At 48.5% G+C, this 14,664-nt stretch overlaps 2 protein-coding genes across 2 annotated transcripts; both read right to left on the bottom strand.

The window, feature by feature from the left end:
- Positions 1-1,813: 1,813 nt before the first annotated feature.
- Positions 1,814-3,569, bottom strand: LOC125506469 (protein TIFY 6a-like). Its single transcript, XM_048671277.2, has 6 exons — positions 3,317-3,569; positions 3,073-3,215; positions 2,898-2,982; positions 2,496-2,829; positions 2,326-2,383; positions 1,814-2,231 (listed from the first exon to the last, which is right to left on the bottom strand). Exons 3-6 carry the CDS (start codon positions 2,949-2,951, stop codon positions 2,036-2,038), a joined length of 642 nt encoding a protein of 213 aa, XP_048527234.2. The 5' UTR covers positions 2,952-2,982; positions 3,073-3,215; positions 3,317-3,569; the 3' UTR covers positions 1,814-2,035.
- Positions 3,570-7,671: 4,102 nt separating this feature from the next.
- On the bottom strand, positions 7,672-9,706 carry LOC147973931 (protein TIFY 6a-like). The gene is made up of 7 exons (XM_087525135.1): positions 9,517-9,706; positions 9,299-9,438; positions 8,997-9,160; positions 8,813-8,897; positions 8,341-8,692; positions 8,155-8,212; positions 7,672-8,061 (listed from the first exon to the last, which is right to left on the bottom strand). The coding sequence occupies exons 1-7, from the start codon at positions 9,584-9,586 to the stop codon at positions 7,863-7,865; spliced, it is 1,068 nt and encodes a 355-aa protein (XP_087381261.1). The 5' UTR covers positions 9,587-9,706; the 3' UTR covers positions 7,672-7,862.
- Positions 9,707-14,664: the final 4,958 nt, after the last annotated feature.

Genomic DNA, 14,664 nt, shown 5'->3' with positions numbered 1-14,664 from the left:
TTGTTGGTTCAGGTTTTTACTGGTTGGACCACCAGTTCATTTGCGACAAAATGAAAAATTTAAGGTAATTTCTCAAAATTTTGGCATCACATCAAATCAAAACACATATATTGGATATAAACCATTAATAAATCACAAAGTGGTATTAGACTAGTTGGTTATTGAGGCTTTAGCATGCCTTGACTAAAGGTTAGATGTTCAATTTCTTGTTGATGTGCCTTAAAAAACACCGCAAGGCACCGGTTCGGGGGTTTTCTGGTCAGACCGCTAGCCCAGTTCGATTTTTAAAACTATGCTCCAAAGGTAGGAAGGGGGCCACCACCCACCCCAACTCGTCTGCGGGATCACCGGGCTGCAAGCCCACGCGAACATGGCCATGGAGATCACCGTTGTAGTAGCCGCCACCACGCACCACAGAAAGGGCGAGCCTCCCTTCACCCTAGAAATCCTGCCGCGGAATAGGGGGTGCCCCACCGTCGCCATCCGCCACGTGGAATTAGTCCAGCGACCTCATCCGATGACGGCGAGGGGAGGTAGGAGATGGGAAGGGCGGCTGGCGGCGGCCTGATCGTCGTCTAGGGTCCCGCACGCTCTGAGGCGACCCAGGGGACGGGAGACGCGAGGTGGGTTAAGGATGTTGGTCCCTCCCTTACTACTACTACGACATAATCTCTTAACTAAGAGAAGACAAACCTCTTTTTCATTCATCCTCCATTCCAACTCAATAATCACCCTACATGACATTGGTAAGCTGGCGCCGTTGTACATGCCCATGCTCATAGATCCGGGCATTTGTTGCTAGTGGGAGCAACGTCTGCATGAGATAACTTGCTTGTAGTGTTGGCGCTTACTCTCGCTAGAATGTTGTACGGGACCATGGTTCACCTGAACCTATACTCAACGTCATTGATCTCTAGACACCACTTTTCAGGATATGTGCATGGCAGAAACAGTTTATGCGGGATGGCGGGAAGAGATATGCATGGAACCCTACATTGTTAAAATAAGCTTACTTGATGCTCATGTCATAGATAGTAAAAACAGCCATGTTATTTAGGCATTGCAGTGATGGTCATCGTTCGTAACAGCGAACTGCTTGCTGGCTTCGTGTTCGCCTGATGAAATAGCTAGCATTGTAATCTTCGAATATAACCATTTGGTTTGATTAATGAAAGTTCCTTTCCTGGAAAAAAAAACTTGAGCCCTGTACGCATATGTATGCAAACATTGTTCATCATTGTTTATTGCCTCGTTATGTGCATAAGCTCTCTCCCAAAGACATGCATTGAGCAGACTCAAGGAATCCCCTGCAATTGATTCACAACATGGTCATCTCAATTTCAGCTGGACGTTTTTAAAACACATCTGCTTGTCACAAGCTTTAAAGACTCCTATTTCCTAAACACTGTGCTACATGATATGACACTTTTTTCGTTTTTCATGTATAGTTTGATGTCCTATTGTTCCTGCGTCCAAAAAAAAATGTTAGACAATTACTATTTGTGACATGACATCGTTATCCCAAACATCGAAGAATATGTTGTATAATTTGTACAAAAGTTTTACGGTCTGCGAAACGAGTTTGAGAAGGTTCTTTTTGCCAGAAATCCAATTCGGCTCTTGGGAGCATATGTTCCTGCCCATCAAAAATATTTTTTGCAAATGTAAAAAAAAAATAGATGTGTTATCCTCCCCTCTTACATGTAGCTTTGTGATAAACAACAACGATGTATCTTAACTGATGTAGACAAGCCAAATTCGTAAGACCTTTGAACATTCAACTCGCACATCTCTTCCATTAAGAAGCGCCGGCTAAACAAGCAGTATAAATACAGATCCATTATGCATTGCAAAACATCTAGAGAAGAAAAAATATATGTTATACAACATGGTTTATCTCTTATTGCTATCTCTAACTTTTAATGGTAGCTTGCTCCTAAAAATATAGTCTGACTGAAACTAAACTAGAAAATATATAACGTGAGAAAATATGTAACTAAAGAAAAAAATAATCGCATACAATAGAAAAATCTCTCTATCTCTCATTCCAACTCAATAACCACCCTAAGCTAGCGCCATTGTACATGTCCTTGCTCATAGACTCTTGGCAGTTGTTGCTGGGTGGAGCATTGTCTGCGCTAGATAACCTGCTTGGAGTGCTCGCACTACCAAAGGTGCCGCTGCTCACTAGCGGGCTCTTTGACAATGGGTACGGTGTGACACTTGAAACTCTGCAAAAGATATAGTGAGACGATGAAATTTAATCCAAGGAGATGTCACTTTTGCAAAGTGTAGTCACCAAACTAACAGGCAATATTTTTGTACCTTTCTTTTCGCTTCTCTAAAAATCGTGCGAGAGATGCTTTCCGAGATTGATGGACAGCTGAACCAAGAGCATGAATCAATACTCCTATAACACTTTCCTAGCTAGGCACCACCTCTAAATGCGAATTGAAGTGCATAACTAGTGAACTATAATTTGTAGTAGTACATACCAATTGGCTTAATAGCTGCTGCGACAGCAGGAGATGCTTGTTGCATCCGTTGAGCTGAGGATGCCTGACTTGGTGGTGGAACAACTGATGATGGTATGCCTGAAGATGTTGTTGGAGCTGGGGTGTAATTTTGGTAGCCTGGTATGCGCTTGGAGATCGTCGGAGCTTGTGACACGGCGGGGATTGGACTTGAAATGACCGACACATGCCTCGGCTCAGGCACGGGCACTCTTGCAGCATTGTCAGAGACATGACACCCAGGTTTCTGCACTGCAAGTGCACTGGGTGGGCTTGAAACAGATGTCCTGCTTGCTAACACCATAATCTCCCGGGCCTGCCAAAGTTGAAAAGAAGTTAAAAATGCTTCTTCATTCACCACACGAGCAATTAACGTGTCCATACCTTGTCCACCGGGACGTCGAACACGTTGACTGCGCCGTTGTAGAACATAGTCATTAGTGTTGAATTTGGATTTCATATGCGCCGGCTTTGTAGTTTTGCAGGCCAAACATTCATTCATTTGTCAGTCAGAAGAACAAGGGATATATATAGATAGATAAATAGATGTAGTGCGTACCTTGGGGCATAGACGGCACTGTTGGCGGTGAAACGCTGCTGATTTCTGGACGCGATGGCATCGGCGGCACTTGGGTAGCTCCCTGGCGGACAGAACAGCGGCCTGGATCCGCCGTGCTGGCCATGGAACATACCGAGCTGCCCCTGCGGAACATGAGAAGTGAAGCATCTTGTTATCTTGTGGGACGAGCAGAGCAGCATCTGAATGTCATATGACCAGGAGCAGCTGAAGGAGACAGACAAACCTGATGATGGGGCATCGGCGTGTCGGCGGTGGGCGGCCCGGATGACATGAAGGGCGCCGGAATAGCCTGCTGGGACTGCCGCCGGTGCGTGACAGGTGCTCCTCGTCGCAGCAGCCCCGGCGGCGGCGGGTATGCTGAATGTAGAAGAGTACCTGGCTTCATCGGATTGCCATTGCCAGTGTCCTCCTCCTCCTCCTCACGGTCGTTGCTCCCAATCTCCATGGACATGGCAGAAGAAGAGCGGGTAGTTGGATTTGCGCGAGGCCAAGCAAGTGTACATAACTACTCCTACTAAGGCTGCGTGCATGGCGGGGGGGCGGGACCCAGTCAACACGTGCCGCACGCGAAGATCGAGCCAGATTTTTTTTTTTTGAGACAAAGATCGAGCCAGATGTGTGTTATTTGTCGGGCAAGTTTTTTTTGGTTGGACAAGTGGGCCGTGGATTCTGTATGTGTGGCTGTAATTAGAGTTGTTCTAGTTAGTCGCTCGGCCCATCAGGTCGGTCCACAGATGAACCCGTCCCATGACGCGTGGGTCCAGGACCTAGCGGGACCAGCCTGTCTGTCACCGATTTGCCGAAGCATTCGCGTGCGTGCGAGCGGGTCAAAACACGTTCCCCATGCGTAGGACGAGCCAAATCTGTGGATTCCCTGAACCCTACGTGGTGGTGTCTGCGAGCCAAGAAACAAAGAGAGAGAGACCGCGCGAGTGGTAATTAGAGCCGTTGGCTCCCGAGCGTCTCGTAAAATCGTCGTCTGGAAATGAACCGGCGCTAAAATCGGTTCAGGGGCTTTCGGATTCCTACCCGCTGATCCAGGGTCGCCCCAGAAGACGTCTTTAATATTTTCAAAAAGAAATTCGGTTAAAATTCGGCAAACGAGACAAAAAATTCGGTCAAAATTCGGCGAACATGACATTAATTACTTAGACGACTTAAATAGTTTTTTACATAGAAAACTAAAAATACTTAAAAAAACAAAGGGCGCAACTACGGACCGAAGAACGCGCTGAGCGCGACGAAGTCGCCGCCGTCACCGCCATCGTCATTGTCATCGTCGTCCTTCTCCTCCTTCACGCGGCCGCCCCTGCTCGAGCCCTCCCGGGGTCGCCCTGGCGGACCGGTGGCGGCGCTGCGTCGTCACTGTCGTCGTCGTCCTATCATCGTCGAGGACGACGATGCCTCCCTCGTTGCGGCCTCGGTGCCGAGCGGCGAACTGTTCAAAGGCACGACACTGGCACTCCAACTCCGTCCGCGCCCAATCTTCGCGCGCCCACTTCAAGGCCGCCTCGTCGGAGAGCCCCGGCTCCGTCTTTGCGGCGGCGAGCTCGGGCTCCGTCTTCACGGAGGCGGCGAGCCCTTGTTCTGTCTTCGGCTTGACGAAGCGGGGAGGAGCCGAGGAGCAGGCGCGCCCGCCCTCGTTGATGAAGATACCGCCGCTACGGGTGCGCCGGCCAAGTGGCGTCTCCACGGGCTCGGCCTTGACGCTGAACAGCGCCGGCAACCCGGAGAAGGAGTGGGAGGAGGAGAAAGAAGAGGACGCCGTCCTTCCCGGCAAGGTACGTCAATGGCGGGTCGTTGCCGCCCTCGAGGTGCCGGAGAACGGCGTGAAGCGAGCGGCCGGGGTCGCCCCACCACAGGTGGCGCCCCTCGCTGTTCTTGGTGCCCCGCACCACCGGCGCCCCGTTGGTGGAGGCCAGCCGCTGCGCCTGCCGGTGCTGGAAGTACACCGCCCACGTCTCATGGTTGCCGGCAACGTACTGCGGGAGGGCCCGCTGCTCCTCTGTCAACAACACCCGCACGCGGTCGACCTCGTCGGCAAAGTAGTCGGCGCGCGCAGTGCCGTCAGCAGCGGGGGGATGGGGACGCCACCGGCGCTGAGCCTCCACCCCCCCCCCCCTCGGCCCTGCGAGCATGTCGGGCGGCGCCAGGATGTTGGCCTCGAACAGCAAGTGCGCTTCCCACTCGTGCAGCGAGCAGCGGCCAAAGCTGTTGGCCGCCGCCCCATCGCCGGGGAATCGCTCGGCCATCGTCGCGGCTGGGCTTGGGGAGAGAGGGGAGGAACGTCGACGACGGCTGCGCACGGGGAGAGAGAGGCGGAGCACATTGGAGAGGTAGAGCACGGCGGCTGTGGGCGGTTGTGGCCACAGGCGAGGGGGAGTCCTTGCTTTTATAGCGGCAGGGCGCCGTGTGTACGCGTGACGGGAGGGGGGAGGTGTCGCCGCGCCACCCGTGAGGAATCAATGGAAGGCTGACCGGCGGCAGTCTTGGCATTGATTCCCCGCGGGAAACCGAGGCGTTGTGAGGATGACGAGGCGAGTGTCGCTGACTCAGTGGGCCCGCAGGTCGTTCATGCCAAAATCACTTGCCCCGGCGCCCTCCCCCCCCCCCCCAGCGCGCCGGGTTCGGTCTGGGTCCGCTGGCGCCAGTGTCGATCCAAACCGACTAAAAACAGGCTTCTGGGGGCGCGACTGGGCCGATTTTTGGGCGCTGGGGTGAAAAAAATCACCTAGCGGGGGGGTGGCGGAGGGGGCTGTTAGGGGCGCGGCTGAAGATGCTCTTAGTCGGTGCCTTCTTTTTTCTTCTTCACAAAACTTGCGATATTCTTATCAACTGTCAAGGTATCAGAAGTAAAAAATACGTCTAGATTCACACAACCACTTAAACTAGTTGAAGACACATCGCCGTCATAGCTCCTCATTCATTGAAGCCGGACAAACCTTGTTGTAGTATACACTCGGGAAGTTGTCGTCTTAAGACCCCATAGAACCAGCGCACTAGAGCATCACGCCGCCAATGGACAAAACCGTAGATCAGAAGGATCCAACCTATAAACATAGGGGCACAGATGAACGAAAATTGAATCTAAACAGATCCACTGAAAGACAAACATCGACCGAATCGCACAAGATCCACCAGAGACACACACACCTTCAACAAACACTAGAAGTACTGCTGAGAGATCAGCAAGTCAGTGTATTTTTGGCTTAAACTAAAAAAATATGTCACATCAACATACAAACATACTGACAAAAGGTCCACTTCAAGATGCAGACATGCATCAAGAAGGGTCACCTCAATAATGAAAATATGAAATCATATGTATCATACAACAAAATCGAATTATTAATTAGAACACCCATGCTCCATACAACCAAATATAACTAAAATATATTTCGATCGATTTCCACAGCGACACAGAGGGTATCATCTAGTTAATAGTATGAGTCTTCCCATTCAATTTTTTAGCTACCTCCTTTTATTCTGCCCCGATAAGAGCATCTACAAAATGCACTGGGCAAATCTGGACCAGTATACATTCGTGGACGCGATAGCACCGGTCCAACCCTCAAATGTACCCATTTGTAATAACAAACCCTACATTAATTTGAAACATCAAATCCATGCAAATACATGCACGTCGATCATCACACAAAAACAGTGAGTAGTGCACACAAATACAAATTCGCAGTACATAAAAACACATAATGTAAACATAGTCCAAACAAAAAAATTGTTCATAGTGCATAACTGGAATATAAACAACATAGTTCGGTGATTTCCAGCGTGGATTTACATATGCTTCACACGGTCATTAGAATTTACATGTGCGCATGTTGATCACGAAGTTGTTGATGCATCTAAAGAAAATTTGGCAATATGCTCTTGCTCCAGTTTCAAGAGGCAAACCTAAACTCCGGGCTTCTCAAAATCATGCATGTGGGCTGCCCCTTTGCCCTCACCCTCTACAATGATGTTGTGTAAGATTACACAACATGTCATGAGCTGTCAAAATGTCTCCACTTCCCACACTATTGCAAATCGATGATCAATACCCCAACAAATTTGGAGCACTCCGAGTGCCCTCTCCACATCTTTCCTACCGCCTTTCGCTTGTGCAAAGAGACGTTACTATGCTGACTCGGACGGTCAAAACTCAACAAAGATTATTTAAATATTCACCGAGTTCCTGATAGAAAGGACTTGGCAAACTTAATGATTGCCGACCATGTCCAGCCAAGTCCAATTCACCGAGTTTAACTCGGCAAAGACGTTGCCGGGTTGATTAGACGGCAACGAGGGCGACTAGTACCGGTAGCTTGGTGATAAGCAACATTGGAGACGCCCTTACTCTTAGAATTTGTGCAGCTTGTTTCATGAACAAACGACTAGCAGTACAAATACAGATCCACCAAGCTTTATGCATTGCACAACATCCAGAGAAGACCAAGAATGTGTTATACAATATGGCTTATCTCTTATTGCTTTCTCTAACTGTTAATGGTACCATGCTCCTAAAAATATAAGGCGATTAAAATTAAACTAAGGAATATGCAATTAAAAGAACAAATGTCGTACAACAAGAAAAATTGATTTATCTTTCTAAGAAGATCGTCCCTTTGCTAAGACTAAGAGAAAAATTAAACTAAGGAATATGCAATTAAAAGAACAAATCTCATACAATAGGAAAAATTGATCTATCTTTCTAAAAAGATCCATCTCTTTGCTAAGACTAAGAGAAGACAAACCTTTTTTTTGTCTCTCTCTCATTCCAACTCTATAACTACCCTATGAGGAATTGCTGACATAGCGTCATTGCTAACATAGCTCATAGACTCCTGGCAGTTGTTGCTGGGTGGAGCATTGTCTGCACTAGATAACCTGCTTGGAGTGCTCGCACTGCCCAAGCTTCGACTGCTCTCTAGCGGGCTCTTTGAAACCTGGTATGGCGTGACACTTGAAACTCTGCATAAGAAATCGCTGCTGATGAAATTTGATCCAAGAAGATACCGCTTTTGCGAAGTGTAATCACCAAACTAACACGAGATATATGTATACCTATCTTTTCGCTTCTCCAAGAATCGGGCAAGAGATGCTTTCCGAGATTGACGGACAGCTGAAGCACGAGCATGAATCAGTACTATAACACTTTCTCTCAATCTGACATTCTGAATTGAAGTGTGGAACTAGCAGGTAGAAAGCAACAAGTGGTAACAAATAGGACTAGCTATAATTTGTACGTACCTATTGGCCTAACGGCTGCTGCGACGGCAACTGAAGATGCTTGTTGCATCGGTTGCGCTGAGGATGCCCGGCATACCGGAGGAACAACTGATGACGGTACGCCTGAAGATGTTGTCGGATCAGGAGCGTAATTTTGGTAGCCTGGCGGCGTGCTCTTGGAGAGCATCGGAGCTTGTGGTACAGCGGGGATTCGACTTGAAATGGTGGATACATGAGTTGCAAAGGTCTTCCTCGGGTCGGGCACTGCAAATCTGGTATTGCCAGGGACATGGAAGTCTGGTTTCTGAATTTCAGTGGGTCTCGGTGGGGTTGAAACAGATGCCCTGCTTGCTAAAACCATAATCTCTTGGGCCTGCATGCCATGGTTAAGAAGAGATAATCAATAACCCACATCTCGAAGCAAGTGTAGGCATGCATGAGAAGCTAAAGCTGCTTGGCTCATTCACCACACGTACGAGCAATGTATGTATACCTTGTCCACCGGGACGTCGAACACGTTGACGGCGCCGTTGTAGAACATGGTCATCAGTGTTGACTTTGGATTCCATATGCGCCGGCTTTGTAGTTTTCAGGCCAAACATTCATTCATTTGTCAGTCAGAAGTGAGAACAAGTTTGAAATTCAGAAAATCAGCTCATTATGTAGTGAGTACGCACCTTGGGGCGTAGACGCCAACCGCAGACCTGGACGCGGCGCTCATTGCGGTGAAACGCTGGTGAGTTGTGGACGCGACGCCATCGGCGGCACCTGGGTTGGCCCCCGGCGGCGGCTGGTGAAACGGCCTGGATCCGCCGTGGTGGCCGTGGAACCGAAGCTGCCCCTGCAGAGCAAGAGCAGTGAAGCAGGTGAGACAGACAGACTAGTACTAGTATCTTTGCTATCTCGTGGGAGGAGGAGAGCTAGCAGCATCTGAACTGAATGGCATATGAGCAGGAGCTGAATGAGACAGACGAGAAACCTGATGATGATGTGGCATCGTCATGGGCGTGCTGGAGGTGGGCGGCCTGAATGACATGAAGGGCGCCGGAATGGGCTGGAACTGCCGCCGGTGCGTCGCAGTCGCAGGTGCTCCTCCTCGCTGCATTCCCGGCGGGTATTCTGAATGGAGAAGACACCAATTAATTGACGGCTTAATGCTATACAATCTGGAGAGTCAGGGGAGGAAGAAGTACCGACCTGATCCCGGCCTCATTAGATTCCCGGCCGCCTCCTCCCGGTGGTGGCTGCTCCGAATCTCCATTGACATGGAAGCAGAAGAAGAAGAAGAAGGCGGCAGCCCTGGATCAAGAAGGGGCAGCCATGGTTATCGGTTAGTTAGTCAAATCCGAGATGTGCGCGAGGCCCCAGTCCAAGTGAACGCGTCCGTCGTCGTCCTCACACATCGAGCTGCGTGCATGGCGGGCGGGACCCAGTCAGCACGTGCCGCACGCGAGGATCGAGCAAGATTTGGGTTGTTTATTCGGCAAGTGGGCCGTGGATTCTGTCTGTGTGGTTCATACTAGTTAATTAGCTGGTCGGCCCATTAGGCCCGCCCGCGATGCGCGCGCGTTGGACGCCGCCACGCGCGCGCCTCGAGGTCCATTCGAACTCGTGCCAGTGACACCTGGGTCCAGGAGGTCGCGGGACCAGTATGTCTGTGACAAATAGCCAAAACACTTGCGTGAAGACAGGGTCAACACGTTCCCCATGCGTAGAACGAGCCAAATCTGTCTGGGCGTGGTGTGGATTCTCTGCGGGTGGATCCCACGTGGTGTACCCGCGTGCCGAGGTGTTTGGCGGTATGACCGAGACAGTGGGAGCGAGTGGGAGTCAGGATTCTTTGACTCCTCAACCCACCACACCATGTGCCAAGGATTCCATCTTTTTTTTTCGCTCTCTTTAGATGGGTGTTTCATCATTTTTTATCTCCCCATAATTGTTCCTCTTGCATTCATGATTTTTAGTGGTCTTTTGGTGGTCCATCCTTTTTGATTTAATTTTTATTATGTTTTAAGGTGTTTGTTACGTACTTCCGGAGTTCGGGTGAGTCTTTATAATACATATGATCTTTTTGGCCAACATTTTTTGAAACAGAGTATATCTTGCATGGATGGATGTGAGAGTTTAAGGGCTAGTTCTTTTGTCACATTCTCCCATTATCTGCCCCTTCCACAACTTTCTCAAGAATCTCTCATAATTTGAACATGTAAGGATCTTACTAGTTTAGTTCAAACCTTGAAAGATTCTCAAGGGGCAAATTGTAGGAGAAGCTAGGTAGAGGGCATATTCCCGGACAATCTGCCAAAGATAACTAGCCCTTAGACATAGAAGGGGCAAGTAGGAGAGCGGAGCTGATGGCTAGTGCAAATGTCAACTTCTATAATACATCTCGCAGAAAAAAAAAACTTCTATAATACTCGCGAGAGTACCATGCAGAGCATGTTAGAGTATGCACTACTAGAAAAACTATTATTAACGACGAGAGGAAGAAACTCTTGGTCGTTAGAAAACTAAGCGAACCTCGCATGGTGGAGATCAGGCTAAGGCTACCAACTATCGTGTAACAACCCCCTCAGAGAAAAGAAAACTAAGCAAACCTCGCATGGTGGAGATCAGGCTAAGGCTACCAACTATCGTGTAACAACCCCCTCAGAGAAAAGAAAACTAAGCGAACCTCGCATGGTGGAGATCAGGCTAAGGCTACCAACTATCGTGTAACAACCCCCTCAGAGAAAAACTACATGTAACAAACACCGAATTACTCTTTTTTTTAAGCCCATGGGTGTTGTTGTCATTGACCCAATCTCCTCCTCCTTTAATATCCTTACCTTCTTAATCTGACTCCCTCTCCTTCGTTTCATCTCCCACATTGCCAGCCGCTTCTCTCTCGTTTCCTCTTCCACTCGATCCGCCACCATGAGCATGGCCTCCGCCTTCGGTTATGACCCTCGTCCACCCATCTCCCAAGATACAACACATCCATGTCCTCCACATCCACGGCCATCGGGAGGAAGCCGAGCAGGAGAGGTACGGGCTAACCCTAGACCGGCCTTCCACGCATTGTTGGGGTGAGGAGGATAGAGAGGCGGCGGCGGCAGGGACCGATTGTTTTTCCCGTGGGAGTAGGATCTGAGCGGGGAGGAGGAGGCGCATGCGTCGCCACAACACCAAGGAACACCTGACCGTGAAGATTCTCTTATTCCTTGATGCAGATTTATTTGTGAAAGAAGAGAATTAGCGAGACTGGTCGAGCAAGCTCTTCCTGACATGTTTTTCTTAGATGACCTTTCTCCAATTAAGATATTTTAGGAAGATACTAATCGCTTAAGTTGTTTTGTACAGAGAAGATGATTTTGCATAGGTCTAGTTGTTCTTGAATCAGTTCCAATAAGTATAATGTTGATTTGGTTTCTTTTATTTCTACAGGTTTAAATACTACGGTCAGAAAAATCCGTTTGAGATCACAGTTTTTGCTGGTCTCGAAAAATGTATTAAGTTCATTCTGAACTTTAAGTTCAGAGAAGATGGTACTTGTCTTCTGCAGCAATCATGCCAATGCGTGAGGTATGATTTAGCCTGTATAATAATTAGTCAATAGATTATATTTATTTGTACATGGAAATTGATTGTTCATATGTGAGGATTTTGTAAAAGAGAACAAGCAGTTTGATTCCTGTCCCAAACTGGCCGAAGCAACACGCAGTACCAAAGCTAGTATCTAGATAATTCATTCAAGCCTGAAGCAACACACACGTACATAGCACCTAATTGATCTTTGCGTTGATCGGTCCTCACGGCTGGAAACGTACTAATACACATGTATATGCAAAAAAACTGGGCGTATTGCCTTGTATTGGGCCTGATTCTTTTCTTTTATTTCTCGTTGTTGTTCAATGTTTACAAAAGGGTATGCATGCGTATATATAGCAGCTAGGACAACCACAGGCTAACCTACTTGGTTGCAAGTTTTAATCCTAATATACTAGGTATTTGTTCTGCGTACAACCCGGATACAACACAACACACGCCATCATTATTTCCAACATACTCTTTGTGCACTTTAATTATCTTCGGCAAAAAATGTTATTGGCACCACAGTGGTTTCTTGTTTTATTGTATCTTGTGTTTGCAGTTGCTCCCGGTGGTCGGTGCTCCTGTCTGATTTTAATAAGAGCCACGGATGTTTGCATTTGAATTCCATTATGATCATTCATATTATATATTTTGAATGGTGGGGCAGTAAGCTGGTGCAGTTGCAAGCAAAGCGTCGTGGCGGGATCTACATGTGAAGCGGAGTACATGGCAGCCTCGGAGGCAGCACATGAAGCAATATGGGTGAAGGAGTTCATCACCGACCTAGGAGTCATACCCAATGCGTCGGAGCCAATCAAACTTTTCTGTGACAACACTGGAGCTATTGATCTTGCCAAGGAGCCCAGGTTTCACAAGAAGACAAGGCACATCAAGCGTCGCTTCAACTCCATTCGTGAAAATGTTCAAGATGGAGACATAGAGATTTGTAAAGTACATACGGAACTGAATGTAGCAGATCCGTTGACTAAACCTCTCCCTAGAGCAAAACATGATCAACACCAGAATTCTATGGGTGTTCGATTCATCACAATGTAACTAGATTATTGACTCTAGTGCAAGTGGGAGACTATTGGAAATATGCCCTAGAGGCAATAATAAAAGCATTATTATTATATTTCCTTGTTCATGATAATTGTCTTTATTCATGCTATAATTGTGTTATCCGAAAATCGTAATACATGTGTGAATAACAGACACCAACATGTCCCTAGTAAGCCTCTAGTTGACTAGCTCGTTGATCAACAGATAGTCATGGTTTCCTGACTATGGACATTGGATGTCATTGATAACGAGATCACATCATTAGGAGAATGATGTGATGGACAAGACCCAAACCTAAACATAGCACAAGATCGTATAGTTCGTTTGCTAGAGTTTTCCAATGTCAAAGTATCTTTTCCTTAGACCATGAGATCGTGTAACTCCCGGATACCGTAGGAGTGCTTTGGGTATACCAAACGTCACAACGTAACTGGGTGACTATAAAGGTAGACTACGGGTATCTCCGAAAGTGTCTGTTGGGTTGACATGGATCAAGACTGGGATTTGTCACTCCATATAACGGAGAGATATCATCGGGCCCACTCGGTAATGCATCATCATAATGAGCTCAAAGTGACCAAGTGTCTGGTCACGGAATCATGCATTACGGTACGAGTAAAGTGACTTGCCGGTAACGAGATTGAACGAGGTATTGGGATACCGACGATCGAATCTCGGGCAAGTAACATATCGATTGACAAAGGGAATTGCATACGGGGTTGATTGAATCCTCGACATCGTGGTTCATCCGATGAAATCATCATGGAGCATGTGGGAGCCAACATGGGTATCCAGATCCCGTTGTTGGTTATTGACCGGAGAGTCGTCTCGGTCATGTCTGCTTGTCTCCCGAACCCGTAGGGTCTACACACTTAAGGTTCGGTGACGCTAGGGTTGTGAAGATATGTATATGCAGCAACCCGAATGTTGTTCGGAGTCCCGGATGAGATCCCGGACGTCACGAGGAGTTCCGGAATGGTCCGTAGGTAAAGAATTATATATAGGAAATGCTGTTTCGGCCATCGGGACAAGTTTCGGGGTTATCGGTATTGTACCGGGACCACCGGAGGGGTCCCGGGGGCCCACCGGGTGGGGCCACCTGTCCCGGGGGGCCACATGGGCTGTAGGGGGTGCGCCTTGGCCTACATGGGCCAAGGGCACCAGCCCCACTAGGCCCATGCGCCTAGGGTTTCCATGGGGGAGGAGTCCAAGTGGTGGAAGGCACCTCCAAGGTGCCTTGGGGGGGAGGGAATCCTCCCCCTGGCCGCCGCACCTAGGAGATCAGATCTCCTAGGCTGCGCACCCCCCCCTTGGCCCTCCTATATATATTGGGGGAGAGGAGGGACTTCATACACCAGCCCCTGGCGCCTCCCTCTCTCCCCGTTACGTCTCTCTCTCGTAGTATAGGCGAAGCCCTGCTACTGTGATGCCCTGCATCCACCACCACGCCGTCGTGCTGCTGGATCTTCATCAACCTCTCCTTTCCCCTTGCTGGATCAAGAAGGAGGAGACGTTTCCCGTCCCGTACGTGTGTTGAACGCGGAGGTGCCGTCCGTTCGACGCTTGGTCATCGGTGATTTGGATCACGTCGTGTTCGACTACATCATCACCGTTCTTCTGAACGCTTCCGTGCGCGATCTACAAAGGTATGTAGATGCATCCAATGACTCGTTGCTAGATGAACTCCTAGATGATCTTGGTGAAACGAGT

The sequence above is a fragment of the Triticum urartu genome, chromosome 5A (assembly GCF_056163025.1).
Source record: "Triticum urartu cultivar PI428250 chromosome 5A, HENAU_Tu73, whole genome shotgun sequence".
NCBI classification, from domain to species: domain Eukaryota; kingdom Viridiplantae; phylum Streptophyta; class Magnoliopsida; order Poales; family Poaceae; genus Triticum; species Triticum urartu.
This window is presented reverse-complemented; position numbering and strand designations above follow the sequence as displayed.